The sequence below is a fragment of the Humulus lupulus genome, chromosome 6 (assembly GCF_963169125.1).
Source record: "Humulus lupulus chromosome 6, drHumLupu1.1, whole genome shotgun sequence".
Lineage (NCBI taxonomy): Eukaryota > Viridiplantae > Streptophyta > Magnoliopsida > Rosales > Cannabaceae > Humulus > Humulus lupulus.
The window spans coordinates 178,814,499-178,838,898 of NC_084798.1; the positions used below are offsets into that span (position 1 = coordinate 178,814,499).

Genomic DNA, 24,400 nt, shown 5'->3' on the forward strand with positions numbered 1-24,400 from the left:
CTGTGTTTTTATCAAAAAATTCCATATTTTTGTAATGCACCATATTTTTCATATTTTTTTTAAACTTTTAGTGCATTTTTTTAGATTTCCCATTTATATATATTAAGATGATTGGATTTAACATATAAAACTTCATTTCAATTAGTCATGCATGAGCATGGAGTTACTGTCTTTCGCCAACTCCATAAAATTTAAGCATATACACTTGGCATCACACCATCTTGAAAATGTGGGGAAGTCATGACTGAGAGCTAAACTCTTGTACGTGTTTGATCTATGTAATATTAGTAGACATTGGTCCACACAACACAAGAAAGCACACAAAGAAAGCTCAAAATGGAATAGTATATTATTGCATGTTAAAGAGCACAATTATGAAAATGTATAATCTAAACAATTGTTAGTTCTAAGTAGTAGATTCATGTATAGTTGTTTTCATGTTATTTTTTAGTTGTTTAAGTTTATATATAGTTGTCATGTTGTTGTGTTGATGTTTAATTATTGTTTACTTGTTCTCAGATATATTTTAATTTAAAAAAAAAAAAACATGTTAGTATGCAATGTGTTGACTTCTAGTTGTTGTCCAATTAATGTTTTTTAGTTATTTTTTAATGTGTTAGTATGTAGTGGGTTAATGTTTAGTTGTTTTCCAATTATTTTTTTAGTTTATTTTGGATATATGTTTAGTTATTTAGAGAAATATTTTGAGTTTATTTTTGACACATTTAAAAATGCAGGGAAAATTGTTTTGAAGTTGCTTTTTTGTTGTTTTTTAGTTTATTTTGAGTTAGTGCAATGAATTGATGTTTAATTGTTTTTTCAACACTGTATTGTTGTGAGGTTGTTGTCGTGTTGCATTTAAGTTGCTTTTTTTGATATTGTATTGCAGTGTGTTGCTTTTTTTAAATGAAAGAATGATTTTTTTGATGTTGTTTTTTGGTTTTTTTGTAGCTACAATGGGTTGCACTGTGTTGTTGTAAGGTTGTTGTTGTGTTGCTTTTTTGTTGTTTTTTTAACGTTATGTTTTGTGAGTTGATGTTTAGTGTAAATCGTATTTTTGTAATTTTAAAATACTAAAATTGTAATTTTGAAAACTTGAGTTATTAAAATTGAAAAAAAAAATGAAGTACCATAAAAATGTAAAAAAAAATCATAAAAAGTGGGTATTTATGAAAAAAAAACCTTTTGTGGAATTGTTTAGTGTTGATCATTTACAATCAAGATTAGGGATAGTTGACCTATAAAAAAGGGCTTTAGCCCTCAAAATTTTGAATATCTAAAGTATTTTTCCCGTGTCAGATCAAGATTGTTCATAAAAATATCTTGACGACACCAACCACATAAGTTAGCTCACTCTGAAGTATTTTTTCTTGTGTCATAACAAGATTGTTCATAAGAATATCTTGACGACACCAACCACATAAGGGTTTTTTTTTTCTTTTTATTATTATTATCATTACTACTGCTACTATTATTATTGTGCGAATTGCAATGATTCTTTTCAAATTTCATAAAAAAAAAGGCATATTTAGAGCAAAATCCTCCAACCTAATATGTCTCCCTAACCTCAAATATTTTTTTTAACCTATTAAAAAGTTAGTATCATTAGTCATTTTCATTTTTCATCCAAATTTTATGTTAAAAAAGTAGGTTATGTGGCAAATAATTCCCAATCTATACATTCTTTTGCAATTAGCTCAATAACTTTAGATTTTTGCATTAATTTTTTTTCCTCCGAATATAGAAAATTTTAAAATTTTATTGAAAAATTATATTTCATAATTATTTTTAATTTATAAATATATGAGATTTATTATAATATCTAAACAACAGTTTCTTAAATGTAGTTTTAATATAGTTGTAATAAATATTTATTTTTTAATTATGAAAATTTCAATAATAATAATATAACATATTCTTAAGACAATTATTAATAATTATTTTAAATTCAGAACAAATAAATCAAAAGATTATGTTATTATTGTTATTTTGATTGTTCAGATTTTATTAAAAAAATTAATGCCAAAATTTAAAATTTGGGACCTAAGTGCAGAGAATATGTGTAAGTTGGTAATTTCTACACAAAAGCCAGTTTCTCTTAATAGAAAATTTGGATTGAAAAGTGGAATGAACTAACGATGCTAACATTTTAAGAGGTTCGAGATTTAAGTATGAGAAAGTAAAGAGAATAAAAAAAGATACAAGAGAAGAACAACATTGATATATAACAAACAAAAATATAGTGCTAAAAGTAATAATAAGAAAAGTTAGAACAAACATTATATAATTTCTAAAATGTGAGAGAGTGAGCAAACTAGGGAGAGAAAAAAATTCATGAATAGTATGAGAATAAATTCTTTGGGTAATGAGAGTGTAACGTCCTCCTAATCAAGAATAGTTATACTTTTTATTTTAAATAGCGCTAGACTCGCTAAACGAGTCATTTAGCCATAACTGTGTAACTAAATGTGATTAATGATTTAGGGTCAAATTTTTTGATCAAACGGTATAACTGTTTCACTAAAACGTTTACTTCCATACATGGGATCCCAAACTAACATTTAAAAAAGGTTAATTACAATTGAAAAGTTACAACCAGCCAACCTAAGCGGCAAAATAGGGTTTGACCCTAGTTCCTCTGAGAAACCCTGGTCGTGGTGGTCGAGCAACTGCATATGTATACATCGTCGCTGAAGCTCTCCAACACATGGATGATCCAGCTTCCTTTTCCCCTTTACCTACACCACATAGCACCCATGAGCCAAGGCTCAGCAAGAAAACTTAAACATGCTCATAAGCAGTTATTAGCACGTACCAAATCATAATAAGCATGTCTAACAACAATAACCCTACTCATGCATGCATACCATTCATATAAATGACTACAACGTCAAATGGGGCCAGTTGCCCTAATTAAATGATTAATGAATCATATGGGGACTCAGCGCCCTAGGATATGGGACTAATGAGTCACCACAGGGCCCTTTGCCCTATCCTCTGTATAACCAGCCTTGGAGCTGGCCCAGCATATCCAGCGCTAAGTTTTCCATGACCATTGGGTCGGACAAGCGTATTATGCGCTCCTGATTAGGCGTAACCATATCGATTAGCCCTCAACGCACTATTGTCATCCTTGACTTATAGGTCAATGCTTTCGAACAGCACTCAGCGCGCTAATGTCGTTCTTGACTTATAAGTCAAGTATGGGGCCTAGCCCTAGGATATGGGACTAATAAGTCACCTCAGGACCCATTGCCCTATCCTATGTATAACCACCATTGGAGCTAGTCCAGTGTACTTGACGCTTAATTTTCTACGACCATTGGGTCGGACAAGCGTATGATGTGCTCCTGATTAGCCTAGCCAAAACGACCAGCGCTCAACGCGCTATTGCCTCCTTTAACTTATAATTCAATGCTTTTCGACCACCGCTCAACGCGCTATTGCCACCCTTAACTTATAATTCAATGCTTTTCGACCACCGCTCAGTGTTATTGCCGTCCTTGACTCATAAGTCAAGCCTTTCTCAATCAGATAATGCAAACAGGTATTCATTATATAACAAATATCCAGATATAGTGCATTCAACAAGCTTAATCAATCAACCACACGCATAATAATAATCATGCACATTTATAGAGGCCCAAGCCCTGATCAAACCTATTTTTAACATTCGGGCCAAGCTCTAATCACGTACATCACGTATTGGGTGAAGTTTTCTTACCTTTGGTCCCTGCACTGGTTAAGAATGAATGATCCTCGAGCACTATCCTGATTCTGAGCCCCTAGTGATAACCTAGTCACAAAAAAGTATGGAATCCCATCAATAATGAACGATTAAAGGCTTCCAAACTGAGTCCTAGCCTCCGGGACGTCGAATTATACTAAACCAGGTAGTAGGATCGATCCCGAGCCCCTAGATATCAGTTCCCGAACTCAAAACCTCCTTGGGCCTTAAGCATTGCGGCCCAAACATTTGAGCTGTGACCCGCCCCAAGTCAGAGAGCCGAAGGGCTCTTTTCTGAACACACGCATCATGGCGCGCCTCTACAAGTGTCGCGGCTCAAATGGAGGTTCAACACCTCCTCCTTCTTCCCATTCATAAGACTCGTGGTGCCCCAGGAACAAGTTCGTGACTCAACATGAAAAATGAGCTTTTCCTCCATTTTTCTCAAGCCAAATCCCTCAATAAACCTATCCAAACATAGCCAAATCTCAAAAGTAAAGTTCCCAATCAACTTAGCAGCCCAAAACCATCAAAACCCAAGTTACAAATGAATCAAAAACTCATAAAAATCATAGAATCTAATCAAATCTTAAGAAACTTAAAGCTTAGATTACCTCTGATTACGTTTTTTTCCAGCTAAATCCCTAGACTATCAAGCTTCTAATTTTTCCTATAATCATTATGACTCTAACCTCGCTTGAATCCGAGCTCAAAAACTTTATTTTCCTTCGAAAGTGCTAACGAGCTGAAATGAGAGAATGGGAAAGAGAACGAGAGAGTTTTCTGAGTTATATGGTTATGAGAGGTTACTTCGAGTTCAAGTATCCTTAAGCGAATCCCAGGGCTCGGGGTACCCAAAAACGTCGTCGAGGGCAAAATTGTCAAAATCCTCAGAATTCCCTCCTAATCTCACCAACTCCGAATATTTCCCCAAATATTTATTCCCATTACCCAATATCCTGGTAATGTACTAAATACCCATAATACCTCTTGACTCACCCAGAGTCAAGTATTGGTCCCATTGTGACTTTTCCGCTAGCTTGCCGCCTAGGATCGCCGCGTGCCGAGTAACCCAAATATATCCACATAATAACGTGGTCTCACACATAAATCACATATATACACATATACTCTAAATATACTTGTAACGACCAAATTACGAAAGTTACCATTCTGATGGGAAACGGGACCACATGCATATTTAATACACCTAAACATGCATATCTAGTCATATTACAATAAAACTCACGTAATCATATAATGATACACATATATATCACATAAAAATATAATTTTCCATAATTTGGCATCCTGGCCCACTAATCAAGGCCCTAAGCCTTATTAGGTAATTTGGGACGTTACAACTATCCCGTCCTTACAAGAATTTCGTCCTTTACCTGAATAGCTCGAGATACTGATCCCGCATGTCTAGCTCTAGCTCTTAGGACACTTCCTCGACCCTGCTGTTCCTCTATAATACCTTAACCAAAGGTATAGTCTTATTCCTCAAGACCTTGTCCTTCCTGTCTAGTATCTGGACTGGTTGTTCCTCTACGAGAGATCTGCCCGAGGCTCCAGATCCTCGTAACTTAACACATGAGTCTTATCTGATACATATTCCTCAACATGGAAATATGAAATACATTGTGTACGCCCGACAGTGCTGAAGGTAAGGCCAATCTATAGGCCACCTGACTGATCCTCTCCAGGATCTCAAACAATTCTACAAATCTAGGCCATTTCCATGGAGAAACTCTAAGGAAGACATAGTCTCCAATTTGGAACTCCATGTTCCTGCGTTTGGGATTAGCAAAACTTTTCTGTTTATTATGATAAGCGAGCATCCGATCTCTAATATTTTTAGTAGCCTCAATGGTCCTCTGAACTACCTCAAGACCCAAATATTTCCTCTCACCCATCTCATCCCAGTGAATGGGCGATCTACACTTCCTATCATACAACATCTCATAAGGTGCCACTCCAAGAGTCAACACATAGTTTCATTATAGGAAAACTTTATTAGATGCAAATATTTATTCCAGGACCCTTCAAAGCCCAATACACATGCTCTCAGCATGTCCTTCAATATTTGGAAATTCCTCTCAGACTGACCATCATTCTAAGGATGATAAGTTGTACTGAACTTCAGCTGTGTACTCATCTGTAACGCCCTACTACCTAGGGACCGTTACACTGTGTATTTAAATAGTGCTAAACTTGCTAAACGAGTCATTTGGCCATAATCGTGTAACTAAAGGTGATTAACGGTTTAGGATTAAATTTTTTTGTCAAAGATACAAATTTTTAATGTATACATGGGATCCCAAAATACATTTAAAATGTTAATTATGTTAGGGTTTTGCCCTAATTAAAACCCAAATTCATTGTAATCTCATTTTATTATCAATAAAAGAATAGAAATCATTTTTTGACTTGGTCAATCACTTTGCTCACATGTTTTATTTTCATGATTATTTGTTTAATATAAACTTCTATTAAATCCCGAGCATATAGCTAATCTTATTTATAGTGACGCAATCACAGTGGAATATAAATATGATTATATGTTCAAAATAAGTTAGTCCTAAGATTAGTCAGTGCACCGGATTTACACTGACTTGCCAATCTACGATATGATCTACTTACACATTACAGTGTTATGTTCTTTCCAGAATATTAACAAAGTAGATAAGATCGGATGTATTTGTTACATCGGACAGGACCGATATTGACAGTTGATAAGATAAGTAAACATACCATTATTATCTATTCTAGTCATATCATATAGTTGACCATAGGTCAATTCAATCTCAATTCTGAGTGGTTAGTATTCTAACTGATTGTATTATTTGAGTTCTTTGACTTGTTCGTTACCAGCTTACCCTACGGACTAGCCCATACTTACATCTTGGGAACTCGATAGTATAATTGAGTGGGAGTGTTAATCATAGATATGAACATCTATAGCTTCTGATGAAGAAGTGAAACGATGGTTTCCTTTTAGTTTGGTTCAAGGTGTTAAATGATAGAGATCTCATTTCAGTAATTAAATTAGTTTACTGAAATATCATTTACAAGGAACTAAGTGTTTTAAGGATAAAATACAATGAGGGGTAAAACGGTATTTTAGTCCCATCTCATTGTAGACCGTCTATAGAGGATTGAGTGACAATTATGGTTGTAACAATGGATAATTAATAGCGTATCTATATTTATTATAGAGCGTTCTATGAATTCAAGAGTGCAATTCCAAGTCTATAGTGGAGTCACGAGGAATTAATAAGTTAGTAAATTTATTTGTTAGATTTATGATAACTTATTGGAGCTTGATTTCATAGGCCCATGGTCCCCATTGTACATTGGATAAAATCATTTAGATAGTCTCAATTAATTGATTTAATTATCAATTAGAATTATCAAAGTTGACTAGGTCAATTTTGGATAGTTTCACAGAGTTGTGTAATTTTGAGAAGAAAATAGAATTTATGGCAGATTTATTAATTAAGATAAAATGGTATCTAAATTAATAAATAAATTTAAATCAAGGTTCAAATTATAAATAATTAATTTGATAAATGATTTAAATAATTATTTATTTAATTAATTCAATAGAAAATAATACAGGCCTTGATTTTAAGTCCAACGGGCTTATAATCAAATGGGAAATTTCATGGGCCTATAACCCATGATAATTTCGACCTAGGGCTTCAAAATGGCTGTTATTTTATTGATTTTTTAATTAAATTAAATGGCCTAATTGAGTCTATAAAAGGAGTGCTTAGTGAGAAGTTTGATAAGTCACAAGTCAGATTTTCTGATAGTTTTATATTCTCTCTAAACACAGGTCCTTTTCTAAGCCACTTTGTTATTTTCTCTTTTTCCCTCTATATCTATCTCATGTGTTGAGAATTTCCCACACTAGTCTAGGTGGTTCTAAGGATACATTGGAAGATCGTGAAGAAAATAGAAGATCGGTTCAGTTTCTTGATAATACTCTGCGACAGAAAGGATACAAGAGTTAGAGAAACTGAAGGAAGGACTCTTAATTCTGCTGCGTATACTGTAGTATTATATTATTTGTTTCTCTTTAAATTCAATTTTAGAAACATGTTTTAGGCTATCTTGTATTAATTTGTTTAATATTAGATATACATGAAAATAAATAAAGATCCTGTATAAGCTAATCCAACAAATTACAATAAAACAGTTACAACCAGCCGACCTAAGCGGCAAAATAGTGTTTGACCCTAGTTCATATTTAAACCCTTGGTCATGGTGGTCGAGCAGCCGCATATGTACACATCATCACCTAAGCTCTCAAACTCAAGGATGGTCTAACTTTCTTTTACCTTTATCTGAACCACATAGTACCCGTGAGCCGAGGCTCAACAAGAAAACTTAAACATGCTCATAAGCAGTTTATAACATGTTACCAAATCATAATAAGAATGCCTATCAGTAATAACTCTACTCATGCATGCATACAGGTACAAATAAATGATTATGGAATCATTCTGGGGCTTCCATCCCTAATCAGATGACAATAGAGTCAACCCGGGGTCCTCTGTCCTGTCCTCTGTATAACCAGCTTTGAAGCTAATCTAGCGTACTCGGTGCTAAGTTTTCTCTAACCAATAGATAGGTCGAGCACATGTTGCGCTCCTGGTTAGGATAAATCATATGGACTAGCGCTTAGCGTGCTATCACCTTGCTTGACTAATAAGTAAATGCTTTACGACCAGCACTCATTGTGTTAATGTCTTCCTTGACTAATAACTCAATGCTTTACGACCATCACTCACTGTGCTAATGTCGTCCTTGACTAATAAGTCAATGCCTTACGACCAACAGTCACCATGCTAATGTCGTCCTTGACTAATAACTCGATGCTAGGATATGAGACTAATAAGTCACCCCGGGTCCCTTAGCCCTATCCTCTGTATAGGCGTACATGGCACTGACCTGCACTCCACGTGCTAAGGCCATTCTTGACTAATAATTCAATGCTAGGATATGGTTCTAATAAGTCACCCCGGATCCCTTAGTCCTATCCTCTGTTTAAGCGTATAATGCGCTGACCAGCACTCAACGTGCTAAGACCGTTCTTGACTAATAAGTCAATGCTAGGATATGGGACAAATAAGTCACCCCAAATCCCTTGGTCCTATCCTCTTCTTAAGAATACTTGACGCTTCTAGTTAGCCTAATCAAAATGACGAGCGCTCAGCGCACTATTGCCGCCCTTGACTAATAAGTCAATGTTTTATGACCAGCACTCATTGTTATTATTGTCCTTCACTAATAAGTCAATGCCTTACGACCTACACTCAACGTGCCAATGTCACCCTTGAATAATAAGTCAATGCTTTTCTCAATTTTATAATGCTAACAGGCATTCATCATATATCAAATATCCAGATATAAAGCATTCAACATGCATAATCAACAATAACAAGCATAATCATAGTCATGCACATACTCAGGCGTTCATGCCCTATTCATGTCCCTGTTCAACAATTCAGGAATCACAAACACAATCATAATCATGCACATTTATAGAGACCCAAGCTTTGGTCAATTCAATATTCAGCATTCAGACCAAGCTATAATCATATGTATCACATACTGGGTGCAGTTTTCTTACCTTTAGTCCAAGCACAAGTTAACAATAAACGACCCTCAAGCATGATCCCGGTTTCGAGCCCCTAGCAATAACCTAGTCACAACCATAAATAGTGTTTCAATGAGTTCAAGTTCCAAAACCCAATCCTGTGACCAATCCCACACTCCCGAGACCTCCAATCCAACCAAACAAGGTGGTGGAATCATCCCTCGAGCCTTGAGGCCAAAACCCCAAAACGTACCAAAAAATCAAGTCCTGAAAACTGTATAGCGCTACCTATTGGGTGCTACAATGCTATAGTCAGAACTTCAACCCCTAAAAGAGACAGCCTAGTGTTGTAGCACTACCAACCTAGCGCTACAGCGTTGATATCAAAATTTCAAATTTCCGGGTTTTCTCTTCGTGTTCTCCGAGCCTCAAAGCTCCAAATCCAACCCCAACGGTTCCCCATCCCCTCAAATTAACATTTTAATCATCCAAACAGTTCACCCAATAGCTTAGCAACATTAAAACAACAGCAAATACCCAAAATCCCCATATGAACTCATAATCGAAGTCTTGAGTTTGTAAAACTCAAGAACACCAAGAACAGAGTAAGAACTCAGAAAACCAGAGCAATTAAGGTTCAAAATCATTACCTCAGTAGCTAAGAACAATCCTATATTGACCTTGACTTTGAATTCTAGCTCCAAATCCTTAAGTCCAAGCTTTTTCCTCAAGAAATCCAAAGAGAGAAAAGAAAGAGAACCAACCAAGAGAGAGAGGAAGGGAGCTCTGTTTTTTTTCTGTTTCTTTATGGTTTCCTTCAGCCAAAGGTAAGTGACCAAGTCACTAAATTAACACGAAATGACCATAATGCCCCTTAGCCTAAGCCTTGCCATTTTAATCCCTCAAGGGTAAATTTGTCATTTGCCACTTATCCCATTAATCATAATTAACTTCTCGTAATTCCCGTTACCTCCAATATCCTCAAATAATTACCAAATAACTTCCCCATTACCCGATCCCGGTAATGTACTAAATTACCAAATTACCCCTAGGCTCACCCCGAGCCTGATATTTGACCCCACTGTGACTAAACCGCTACTTTGCTCGCTAGGATTGTCTCGTGTCGAATAACCCAAATATATCCACATAATAATGTGGTCCCACACATATATCACATAAATGCTAAATATACTCATAACAAGCCAAATTATGAATATTACTTTTTTAATCAGAAATAGGCCCACATGCATATTTAATACACCTAAACATGCATATCAAGTCATATTATAATATAACTCACATAATCATATAATGATACACATATATATATATATCACATAATCACATAATTTCCATAATTTGCCATCTCGACTCCCTAATCAAGGCCTTAAGCCTTATTAGGTAATTTGAGATGTTACAACTATCCCCTCCTTAAAGAAATTTCGTCCTCGAAATTTTATCTGAATAGCCCGGGATATAGATCCCACACATCTGATTCCAGTTCCCAGGTCGCTCCCTCGACCTTACTGTTTCTATATAATACCTTAACCAAAGGTATAGTTTTGTTCCTCAAAACCCTGTTCTTTTTGTTAAAATCTAAACTGGATATTCCTCATAGGATAACTCTGCCTCTAGTTCCAGATCCTCATAACTCAACACTTGAGTCTCATCTTATACATGTTTCCTCAACATGGAAATATGAAATACATTGTATATGTCTAAAAATGTCGAAGATAAGGCCAATCTATAGGCCACCTGACCGATCCTATCCAGGATTTCAAACAGTCCTACAAACCTAGGGTTCAACTTGCCCTTTTTCCTATATCTCCTTACCCCTTTCCATGGTGAGACTCTAAGGAAGACCTAGTCTCCCACTTGGAACTCCATGTTACTACATTTCAGATCAACGTAACTTTTTCGTCTATTCTTAAGAAGCGAGCATCCGAGTTCTAATCTTTCCATAGCCTTAGTGGTCATCTGAACTAATTCAGGACTCAAACATTTCCTCTGCCTTGTCCATCCCAGTGAATGGGTGATCTATACTTTCTACCATACAACATCTCATAAGGTGCCACTCCAAAAGTTAACTGGATAACTCTCTCTGCTTTACCATCAGTGTAACGCCCTGGATAGCCAAGACCACTACATTGTGTACTTATAAAGGTCATGACTTGCTAATCAAGTCATTAATTTAAAAACGTGTCACTAAACATATATGAGCTAGGGTTAAAAAGGTTTTGGCCTCAAAAGTTTCACTTTACATAATTAAACAGTTTTATAAATGGGATCCCAAAAAGAAATAGAGTTTAAAAGTTGGTTTACAGAATTCCCAAAATACAAACAACCATCAGCCATACTAAGGCAAAATAGACATTTCTGGTTCTTGCGTCCCTGCCTAAACCCCAACTGTGGCGGCTGAGCAACTGGTCATGTACATTCGGCTCGCAGAGTTCTCCAAGTCAGGGATGATCAAGTTTGCCCTTGCTTTACATGCACCACGTAGCACCCGTGAGCCAAGGCCCATCAAGAAAACATAATGCGCAACACAAACATCAATAATAATTAATCAATTCTTTACGCATGATCAATCATTAAGTATCCCACACTAACCATTCAACACATACTCAGAATCAAAGATGCAACTAATCACAAATAACATTCAAGTCTCATAATAACCAGGTCACATAATAATCAGGGCCGACAACTTAGGCCGCACCCTCTGTTTACCCCACTGACTCCGACCCGCTTAAACCGAGCTCAGTGCATAATAAGCTGTCCTCGGCTACCAGTGGCCAAGCTGCGCCCTGTGCACTAGTGTAACCCTTGGCAATCTTAGGCCGTTGGTTCACTGTTTACATGGCATAATACCATCCTTTCAAGTATACATATTAGGGAGCCCTTAGTCTCATTACAAATACATAACCAAGTGCAGTTTTCTTACCTTTAGTCTTTGCGTTCACTGACTACGAGCGACGCTCCTCAAGCATGATCTGTTCCCAAGCCCTAGCTTTAACACCTAGTCACAACCAAGGTATTGGGTTCCATTAATATTCAAGTAAAGGTCTCTGGGTACAATACTAGCTTCCGGGACATCGAATTTCCACCAAGCACGGTCGGGAAATCGATCCCAAGCACCCTAGGCTAGACTCCCGCGCCTAAAATCCACAAATGTTCAAGAATAGACCCAAGGGATGCGGCCCTTGAAGCCTAGCTATGACCCGCCTCTAAAACAGAGCCCAAGGCCCCCAACAAGCAGACACGCGCCGCGACCCTGCTCAAGGGCGTGGCGGCGCTCTCCCCTGGCCGAGCCTCCTTGGCTCTCTTGCTTCGTAGGACCGCTGCGCTCTAGAACAGAGCCGCGGCCCTTCCCTTTGTGCCCAGAAAAACCACCATTTCTAGCATCCTAAACCCATCCAAAACCATTCCAAAGCATCCCAATTCAAAATCCATTAATCACAAGACTTTTAACATGACTCTAACAACATATCCCAACAGAAATCCAGCCTAAAAACCTACCAAAATTCCATTTTGATTATCTGAAACCCCGCAACTCTAAACACCAAAACCAGTCATGCAAAACTCAAATTTTAACCTCTGAATACGGATTGAAGCTTACCTCTTTTGCTGAACCACCTTCTTGATGAATCCCTGAGCTAGAATCCTAGCTTCTAAGCTTAATTCAATCCTTAAACATTAAAACCATAAACACCTCAATATTCAGTCAAAACTCAGAATTTTTAACTCCAAAAAATTAAACTCAATTATTACCTTGATCCTGGTTGAGTTTCCTTAGCTGAGCACTGGATTTAACCTGCAAGTTTCCAGCCCAAATCACTAAACTCCAGTTGATTTCTCTTAAGTTTTTCTATGGTTCCTTGGGAGAGAAAAGAGAAGAGAAGAGGAGAGAGAGAGAAATAGTATAAGTCGGTTTATGTTTTGTTCCCCTGTTTTCATTAACTTAGTCTAATCCTATTCAGTTAAGTCAATCCCCAGGCTCGGGGTACCGGAAACGTCCCCGAGGGCAAAACGGTAATTTTCCCCAATATTCCCGCCTAAGCTTTCTATCCTCAAATATATCTCCATATATTTATTCCCATAACCCGATAGTCTAAATAACTACCCAATACCTAAAATACCGTTGTGACTTAGGATCGCCTCAAGTCGCTCATTGCAAATCTACCCACATAATAATGTGGTTCCCACAGATATAACATTTAATCACATTTACATTCAAATAATCATACAAGCATGCATTGAATCTATAAATTCACTCATAAGTCAATTATGCCCGCCCGGAACACTAATCAGGGCCCTTAAGCCATATTAGTGATTTTGGGTCGTTACAACTATCCCCCCTACTGAGAATTTTGTCCTCAAAATTTTACCTGAATAGCTCAGGATACTGATCCCGCATCGCTGACTCTAACTCCCAGGTCGCTTCCTCGACCTTGCTACTTCTCCACAACACTTTAACTAACGAGATTGTCTTATTCCGTAAGACTTTGTCCTTCCGATCCAGAATCTGAACTGGTTGCTCCTCATAAGACAAATCTGTTTGTCACTCTAAGTCCTCATACTTCAGCACGTGCGTTGTATCTGAAACATACTTCCACAACATGGAGACATTGAACACATCGTGAACCCCTGACAGCGATGGTGGCAAGGCCAACCTATAAGCCACCTGTCCAACTCTTTCTAGAACCTCGAAAGGTCCAACAAACCGAGGGCTCAACTTGCCCTTTACTCCAAATCTCCTTACCCCTCTCAATGGTGAGACTCGCAGAAACACATGGTCCCCAATCTGAAACTCCACATTCCTATGCTTAGGATTAGCGTAGCTTTTCTGCCTACTCTGCGACGCAAGCATTTATGCTCGAATCTTCTCGATAGCCTCATTAGTCTTCTGAACCATGTTTGTCCCTAAGTACCTCCTCTCACCCATCTCATCCCAATGTATGGGTGATCTACATTTTCTCCCATATAGCATCTCATAAGGGGCCACCCCAATTGTGGACTGATAACTGTTGTTATACGAGAACTCAATCAATAGTAAGTACTTACTCCAAGACCCCTCAAAATCAATCACACATGCCCTAAGCATGTCCTCCAATACTTGAATCGTCCTCTCAGACTGTCCATCATTCTGAGGATGAAAAGCTGTGCTAAATTTCAACTGAGTCCCCATAGCTTTCGGCATAGCTCCCCAAAACTTAGAGGTAAAGATGGGATCTTGATCAGACACAATAAACTTTGGAACCCCATGGAGATGAACTATCTCCCTCACATACAACTCTGCATACTGTTCTACTGTATAGGTCGATTTCACTAGTAGAAAATGAGCTGACTTGGTGTATCTGTTTACTATCACCCACACCGAGTCATAAAGTCCCACTGTCCTGGGTAATCCTCCAACGAAATCCATTGCGATGTCCTCCCACTTCAATTATGGGATACCCAAAGGCTGAAGCAATCTCGTTGGTCGCTGATGCTCAACCTTTACCTGCTGACATGTCAAACATCTAGACACATACTCTACCACATCCTTCTTCATCTCAGGCCACCAGTATAATGTCTGTAGATCCTGATACATCTTCGCGGTACCCGGATGAAGCGAGTATGACGTAGTGTGAGATTCATCCAGTATCTCCCATTTGATCCCCTCATCCGCTGGAACACAAATCCTCCCCTGATATCGAAGCATACCATTCTCAGAGACAGAATAATCCTTAGCTATCCCCGCTAAAACATGCCGCCTAACCTCCTGCAACTGTGCATCCACCACTTGTCCCTCCATAATCCTCTCTAACAGGGTCGATTGCAAGGTAATATTAGCTAACTGACCTACCACAAGTTGTAACGCCCTGGATAGCCAAGACTGCTACACTATGTACTTATAAAGGTGCAGGACTTGCTAATCAAGTCATTAATTTAAAAACGTGTCACTAAACATATATGAGCTAGGGTTAAAAGGTTTTCGCCTCAAAAGTTTCACTTTATATAATTAAATAGTTTTATACATGGGATCCCAAAAAGAAATAGAGTTTAAAAGTTGGTTTACAGAATTCCCAAAATCCAGACAACCATCAGCCATACTAAGGCAAAATAGAAATTTCTGGTTCTTGCGTCCCTGCCTAAACCCCAACTGTGGCGGCTGAGCAGTTGGTCATGTACATTCGGCTTGCAGAGCTCTCCAAGTCAGGGCTGATCAAGTTTTCCCTTGCCTTTACCTGCACCACGTAGCACCTGTGAGCCAAGGCCCAACAAGAAAACATAATGCGCAACACAAACATCAATAATAATTAATCAATTCTTTAAGCATGATCAATCATTAAGTATCCCACATTAACCATCCAACACATACTCAGAATCAAAGATGCAACTAATCACAAATAACATTCAAGTATCATAATAACCAGGTCCATAATAATCAAGGCCGACAACTTAGGTCGGACCCTCTGTTTAACCTACTGACTCCGACCCGCTTAAACCGAGCTCAGTGCATAATAAGCTGTCCTCGGCTACCAGTGGCCAAGCCGCGCCCTGTGCGCTAGTGTAACCCTTGGCACTCTTAGGTCGTTGGTTCACTGTTTACATGACATAATACCATCCTTTCAAGTATACATATTAGAGAGCCCTTAGTCCCATTACAAATACACAACCAGGTGCAGTTTTCTTACCTTTAGTCTCTGCGTTCACTGACTACGAGCGACGCTCCTCAACCTAGTCACAACACCTAGTCACAACCAAGGTATTGGGTTCCGGGACATCGAATTTCCACCAAGCACAGTGGGGAAATCGATCCCAAGTACCCTAGGCTAGACTCCCGCACCTAAAATCCCCAAATGTTCAAGAATGCACCCAAGGGTTACACTAGCGCACATGGCGGTTCCTTGGTTTGTGGTTCCTTGGGAGAGAAAAGAGAAGAGAAGAGGAGAGAGAGAGAAAGAATATGAGTCGGTTTTTGTTTTGTTCCCTTGTTTTCATTAACTTAGTCTAATCCTAATCAGTTAAGTCAATCCCCAAGCTCGGGGTACCAGAAACGTCCCCGAGGGAAAAATGGTAATTTTCCCCAATATTCCCACCTAAGCTTTCTATCCTCAAATATATCTCCATATATTTATTCCCATAACCCGATAGTCTAAATAACTACCTGATACCTAAAATACCCTCGACTTATCCAAAGTCAAATACTAAGCCCCGTTGTGACTTTTCCCGCTATCTAGCTCCCTAGGATCGCCTCAAGTCGCTCACTGCAAATCTACCCACATAATAAAGTGGTTCCCATAGATATAACATTTAATCACATTTACATTCAAATAATCATACAAGCATGCATTGAATCTATAAATTCACTCATAAGTCAATTATGCCCTCTCGGCACACTAATCATGGCTCTTAAGCCATATTAGTGATTTTGGGTTGTTACAAACAGTCTAAGGATAATAAGATATACTGAACTTCAACTAGATAATCATTGCCTTTTGTAACATTCCCCAAAACTTGGAAGCAAGGTAGGGTCCCTATCCATCAAGACAGACCTCGAAATCCCTTGAAGGCGTACTATCTCTCTCATAGAGATCTGCATAATGGTGAACTATATTATTCATCCTCACTGGAAAAAGTGAGCTCACTTTGTATACCGGTCCATTATGACCCAGACTGAATCATGTTGGCCCACTATCCTGGGCAATCCCATCACGAAATCCATTTGATGTCCTCCCACTTCCACTTTGGGATACATAAAGGCTGTAATGGCCTTACTGATTTCTGATACTCTGTCCTGACCTTCGAACAGGTTAGGCACTTTGCCACATATTCAATTACGTCCCTCTCCATCTCAAGCCACCACTATAAAGCTTTCAGATCCTGGTACATCTTCATGGTGCTTAGATGTAGAGAATAAGGAGTAGTATAAGATTGATCCAGAATCTTCCATCTAATCCCAGTGTCCATCAGATACCAAGTCTTATCCTTATACTTCAATAAACTAATACCCGACACTGTATAATCCTTAGCTATTTCAGCTAAGACATTCCCCCTAATCCTTCCCATTTATGGGTCACTCAACTATTTTCTTTTGATCATCTCTAAACAATTAAACTCAAGTGTAATGGTGGCCAACTGGCCTACCAGTAGCTCTATTTTAGTTCTAGTCATATCCTTCAACTGACATGATGCGTAGGCAATCACCTTTTCAGTTCTTGAAAGCTGTTACCACACTTATTTGACCATGCAAACTTCTTATTTTCCATGTCAGTTCTATTAGTGAGGTAATAATCCTTTAGAACTCTTCCACAAAACATACGTAACACTCTGCCAATCCAAGGAAACTCCTGACCTCTGAGGCATTCCTTGGCCTTGGATAATCTTTGAATAAGAATATACCAAAATATCATCGATAAAGACGATCACAAACCAATTCAAATAATCCTTTAACACCCTGTTCATCTATCCATAAGTGCTACCGGGCATTAAACAATCCAAAAGACATGACTAAACTCACAATACCCATATCTGGTACGAAAAGTAGTCTTCTGCATATCTTTCTCCTTGATCCTCAGCTGGTAATAACCAGATCGAAGATCCACCCTGGAGAATACCTTCTTACTCAATAACTAAACATTTAGCTCCTACAGAACTGTTGAAGCTGTTCAATACGGTGAACTAGACATTGGTTCCTTCCCTGGCACCAACATAATCACCATTCTATCTCTCGATGTAGAGGTAACCCTGACAAATCCTCTTGAAACACATCCAGAAACTCACGGACTAATCTAGTCTGTCCTAGTCCCACTGGCACGACCTAAGTGGTATCCACCACACTAGCTAAGAGTCCTATGCATCCTCCTACAATATGCCCCTAGCTCTAAGTACAAATATCATAAGTATATGGGGTCCCTGCACAGTGCCAATAAATACAAGGGTTTCTCACCTTCAAGCTCAAGGGTTACCATCATTTCCTTGCAATCTATTAATGCCCCTTACTTGGCTAACCAATCCATATCAAGGATCATATCAAAGTCGGTCATATCCAACTCTATGAAGTCAATTAATGAGTCTTTTTTAAAAATAATCTAACCCATCTCTTAAAATTACCAATACGATATCAAATTCTCATCACACATAACCATGTAATCTACATATCAAGTCTATGCCTCTCTCAAAACACTACTACAAAACTAAGCTTTCCCGACACCCAACCACGACTGTCGTAATTTCTTAGCGCGACTCTACGCCGACAGTTAAAAACTATAGGCATAGAAATCAATGCCGACAGTGAGTAAGTGTCACTATTGCTTTTGACTATTGCTATTGACCCCAACATCGACAGTTAATTCGAGACCAATGCCGATAGTTAAAAACTGTTGTAGTTGACCCCAACGCCGACAGTTAATTCGAGACCCGACATTTAAAAACTATTGTAGTTGACCCCAACGCCGACAGTTAATTCGAGACCAATGCTAATAGTTAAAAACTGTTGTAGTTGACCCCAATGCCGACAATTAATAAAAGTCCAATACCAACAGTTATAACATGTCGCCGAAATTCAAATAAAATTAAATTATTCATTAATTAATACAATTAATGAATAATTTATTTTTTTAAATAAACTAAATTATGTAATAAATATATTTATTAATAATATATAATATTAAAATAAAACTTGTCACGATCGGTTAGGTTTAAATAAAAGGGCAAAGGGGTTGTAAAATAAAAGGTGGGCTAAGCAAATATTTTAGCACTTTGATTAATTTTTTTTTTGGGAAATCCTTTTAACCCCCCCACCCCAATTTTTTCATTAACAAAAGAAGCTTTAAATAAAATACTCTTCTCACCCTTCCACCCTCTTTACTAATCCATTAGTTTTCCCCCATTCTCTCCCTCTCTATCCCTCTCTCTCTCACTCTCTCTTCTTTCACTAGTTTCATGTTGGTCAGAGCCAGCAGAGATGCTAGAGAAACTGTTATTCTCTCATTTGTCAACCTCATCATCGGTGAAGAAAAGAAAGGTGAGCCAATCTCTATTATTTATCTCGATAGGGCTTACAATAACCCATTTTTCCTTCTCACCATTGACCCTTTTATTTTTCCTCGCCTTTTTTCTTCTAATTTTTATAAATTGAAAGACTGAGTTCATTTGTTAAATTTTTTGATTATGGAAGTTTGGATGGATAGATAAGAGTTTGATTTTGTGTATATGATTAATAAGATTATGGAAGTTTGATTTTAGGCATTATGGACATATGTGCGTGTAGATATTTCTCAAGACCTTACTGCAACATTGGGATTTTTTGTGTATGGTTTGATATAATGACTCCACCTCAGTCCCCTCTTCATCGGTTCCAGGCTCCAACCTTCTTTGCTTTGTAAGTTTTTATTGTTTTGCCCATTTTCTTTTATGTATTTGTTTCTCTAAAAAAATTCTTGAAACTTTGGGAATTTTTTTGGGTTAGTTTCTAGAGTATGAGTAGTTTTTGAGTTAGTTTGTTTTTGGATGTTTGCTTGTTTTTATCTTGAATCTAGTGTAGAGAAACTATGCTATATGGAGCACTTAAACTAACGGTTTTTCCCTCAATGTTTGAGATAATGACGCAAAGAACCAAAATACTATATAATTTGATACTAAATTCCTAAAATAAAATGTACTGTGTGTTTGAGAAAGGAGAAGGTAACGAATTGTTTATTTTATTTTGGCTTATAGGCGTTATGTACTATAGAAAACGATACTAGATTCATAAAAGAAAATGCTCATAACATTAACATTAACATTAACATCATCATAAACCTTTTTCTTGCTAACATGGTTATATAGCTACACGAGAATTGTTGGATGCATTTTTCTTGTTTTGTTTTGACAGAATTTAATGGAATTTTTCTAGATTTCTGTCATTTGCATTTTGTTGTGATTAAAATATTTGTCTTTTGTTTATATGGAATTTACCATCCTATAGATTAGTTATCTTTTTTAAATTTAAGTATTTGACTAGTTTTTGGATGAGCATAATTCTTCATAGCATATTAATTTTTTATCACTGAATGCATGTGACCACCTCTACTTGATGTCTTTTTATTGTTATATGATCAAATATAATATATATATATATATATATATAAATATATACATATACATATCGATATAACTAATTAATTATTCTTAAGTTTCATTTTCTCTGTTTTTATTGTACACATTTGGAAAAGATATATCTATATATTTATAGTAAGAATTAATAAAATCTTTGGAAAGTATATTGAACTCTTTCATTCTCCTTGTATTATTGGTACTATGTTATGTTTTCATTTCTAATGCACACACGTTGTTTGACAAAATATCTCTTAGAATGACACAATTAGATTTATATATATTTATATATTCAACTTATATTAATTTTATTCAATATCTAATAGGGTCATTTTATGGTTAATTTATTTAATGATAGGATTGAAAGGCATAAGGTTATGTTATGATTGGGAGATTATAACATTATGAATTACTACAACCACTGGTATGTTTTTTCATAAGGTTATGATTGGGAGAAGTGTTAAGTGTCCTCTTCAACCAGAAAAATCAGTTCAATGTGGATTCTATGTTATAAGGATGATAAAAGAATTTCTCATGAATGAGGCTCCAACGAAATGGCTAACTAGTAATGTAAGTTAATATAATATTTATTATTAAAGTTCTAACATTATCTCAATATTCTCATAATGCAATAGTTTTTGTTTTAGTGTGGCGGGAAGAACTCGTACACAAAGGAAGATATCAATGAAGTATGTGAAGAATGGGCACAATATGTCATGGAGCTTTTAAATACTACATCATAAGTCTATTCATATTTTGGCTAACTAATTAAAATATGCACGAGACTCATAATTTTGGATAATTAGTTCAATTGTTTAGTCATATTATTGTAATTAGCAATGTTTTGGACGCTTTGTATAAAAACATGATTTTTTTTGGGATAAATATGCATATAATATATATATATATTTATATAATAATAACACCACAAGTCGGTTGTACAACTGACTTGTGATACAAAACACCATAGGTCAGTTATGTAAGAGGATTTAGTCATTTTTTGAACTTTGTATTTCTTTTATAAGAATGTTAGAACTAATCAAATACAGAATCAATCTAACAAATTATAGGTTGAGTTAATTTAGCTTTTTGATGTGCATACTGTGCCAAATATCCATTTTATGACAAACTAGTTTTTTTTAACTTTGCTAGATATCCATTCATGACAAACTTTTTTAGAACTATGTATTTCTTTTATTAAAAAGTGTTAGAACTAATCAAATATAAAGTTAGTGTTACCAATGTTAATTTAATTTATTTTTTTATGTACATTCTTTTACTACAATTGCTGCGTTGATTTTGAAACCAGGGGCATTGACAACATATTTCCAATGTCCTCTGGTGTGGAAACTTTGCGATAGTTAAAATCTGTAACAATAGAGAGCCAATCACAACACCTAATAATTGTCGGCGTTGCTAGCAACGACGAAACCTATTGTAACGCCCTAGAGAACCAAGACTGTTACACTGTGTGTTTAAAATAGTGCAGGACTTACTAATCAAGTCTTTCAAAATGAAAACGTGACCCTATAGTCATAAACAGGTTAAGTTTAAAAGATTTTGGTCATAAACAGTTAATTGTCATTAAAATAAATATTTAGTAGATGGGATCCCAAAACATGTTTTAAATGACATATTTACAAATTTTCCAAAAGTTATAAATAAACAAGGTCACTCTAATGGAAAAACTATGGATTTTAGGTTTCTGTCCCTGTATAATCCCTCGACCGTGGTGGCCAAGTAGTTGACAATGTACACCTCGCCTCCAGAACTCTCCAACTCATGGTTGAACCATTAAACCCATGTCTTTACCTGCACCACGTAGCACCCGTGAGTCGTGGCCCAGCAAGAAAACTATGTAGCATAAATAATCTCGACAATGAAATAATTCCTACTATATTAACCAAATATTTAGCAGGCCATAACAGGCACAAAATTAGTGACAACAAACAAAGAATCACTAGTCTATCATCTAGGTATTCAACGAGCCATCAATATCAGATTAATAACAGTAATCACATTCATAATCAACAGTTTAGCATGATCATCATACAATACTCAGGGTCGACGCTCTTAGGCCGCACCCTCTATTTAATCCACTATCTCTGACTCATTTAAGCCAAGCCCAGTTTCTAACCCACTGACTCTAGCTCGCTTAGGCCAAGCTCAGTGATTATTTAATTAAACTCAGCTACCAGTGGCCGAGCCGCGTTCTGTGCGCAAATATCAATTCCGGCACTCTTAGACCGTTTATTTCATGCTCACATGGCATATCATAATCATACAACAATTGTAATCAGATATATGGAGCCCTTAGTCATATCACACCCACACAAAAGGGTGCAGTTTTCTTACCTTCAACTCGAAGCGAAGAATGCTAAATGATTTCGAGCACGATCCTTAGCTCCAAGCCTTGGTGATAAACCTAGTCACAATCCATAAATAGAACCCTCATTATAATTTGATTCCGCAAACCAACTTCGGGGCCAATCCCAAGCTCTCGGGACCTCTACTTCCACCAAACGAAGTGGTGAAACCGTCCCCCCGAGCCCCCAAGCAAAACCCTAATGAATACCTAAAAACTAAGTTCTGGAGGCAGGGTAGCGCTACAGCACTACAAGAGGGCGCTACATCACTATAGTCAGAAACTTAAGCCCCCCAGAAACGCAACCTAGCACTGTAGCGGTCCTAACCTAGCGCTACAACGCTGGAACTAGAAAATGCATATTTTCTGGGTTTCTCCTTCGAATCTCCCCGAGCCAAAGCTCAAAAAATCCAACCTTCAAAACCTCTAAACCCAAAATTAAATATGGAACTACACTATACTCATCATAAGCAACAAAACCTAACCAAGTTTTTCTCAAAAACTCCAATCAATCCCCAAAACCCATATTCAAACTCTCAAACTCAAACACCATAAAAACCAGAGTAAGAACTGATAAATTCAGAGATAATCAGTAATAATTTTTACCTCAGTTGTGACCATCTTCTCATGAGCTTCAACCCCAAACTCTGAGCTTAAGTCTTAGCTAAACCCTTCCCAGTTCCATAGCTTCAGTTCATCTACAATCTTTTCAAAATCCCAGAATAAACACATGCTCCAAGCTCAACTACTCAGTGAATTCAAAGTCAAAACCTTACCTGAAATGATGGCCTAAGTTTCCCTAACTCTTATAGCTATCCTAAACTTTCCTTCCCTCAGCTTGACCCAGCTGAATTCCCTTCCAAAACCCCAGCCTCAAGTCTGAATTCTTCAGCCCTTTTTCCTTAGTCTCAAATTCACAAGGGAGAATGAAAGGGAGGGGGTACGTGAGAGGGGAGAGAGAGAGCTAATAGAGTTTTCTGTTTCCTTCATTGAGTTATTCCACAATTTTCTGTTTTGTCCTAATAATGCTGAGTATATCTCTAATAGCCAAAAGACCCATTTACCCTTCTAACCTTATCCATCTTCCAAGGGTGCTTAAGGGTATTTTAGTCATTTGTTCCCAATTCCTGTTAATTCCTCGAGAATTCCTATTATTTACCACTTAAATCCTGTCATCCAACGAACTACCATTTATTTACCCAATATATAATAATTCCCAAATTATTCTCCCAAATTCCCAAAATACCCCCCAGGCTCCCTCGAGCCGGGTATAAATCCCTGCTGTGACTATTTTGCCAATCTGTTCACTAGGACCGTCTCGAGCCACATGCTGCAAATATATCCACATAATAATGTGGTCTCAACAATTATCACATATAATTACATTTATGCCCTCCATGGGCCAAAATTACAAATATGCCCTTATAAATAAAACAGGGGCCACATGCATATTTAATACTCATAAGCATGCACTTAATCATCCCCATATAATCATATAGTCATGCAAGCCACACAATCATGCATTAAATCATTTATTCACATAAATACCAACTGTGTCGCCCTGGCACACTAATCAAGGCCCTTAAGCCTTATTAGCAATTTTGGGTCGTTACACCTA

The 24,400-nt window shown here is 37.1% G+C and overlaps 1 protein-coding gene across 7 annotated transcripts in view; it reads left to right on the forward strand.

The window, feature by feature from the left end:
* Positions 1-21,328, forward strand: part of LOC133782758 (uncharacterized) — a 40,548-nt gene extending 19,220 nt beyond the window's left edge. Inside the window, exons 2-5 of one of the 7 annotated variants that reach the window (XR_009870704.1) lie at positions 19,262-19,347; positions 19,569-19,704; positions 20,859-20,987; positions 21,065-21,325. Coding sequence is in view for 1 of the 7 variants with exons in the window: in XM_062222128.1 (XP_062078112.1) it covers positions 19,262-19,347; positions 19,569-19,704; positions 21,065-21,146 (304 nt within the window). In the remaining 6 variants the exon portion in view is untranslated. Of the gene's footprint in view, positions 1-19,261; positions 19,348-19,568; positions 19,705-20,775; positions 20,988-21,052 lie in introns of all 7 variants that reach the window. The other 6 variants (XR_009870702.1, XR_009870703.1, XR_009870698.1 and 3 more) reach the window with 6 other exon arrangements.
* Positions 21,329-24,400: the final 3,072 nt, after the last annotated feature.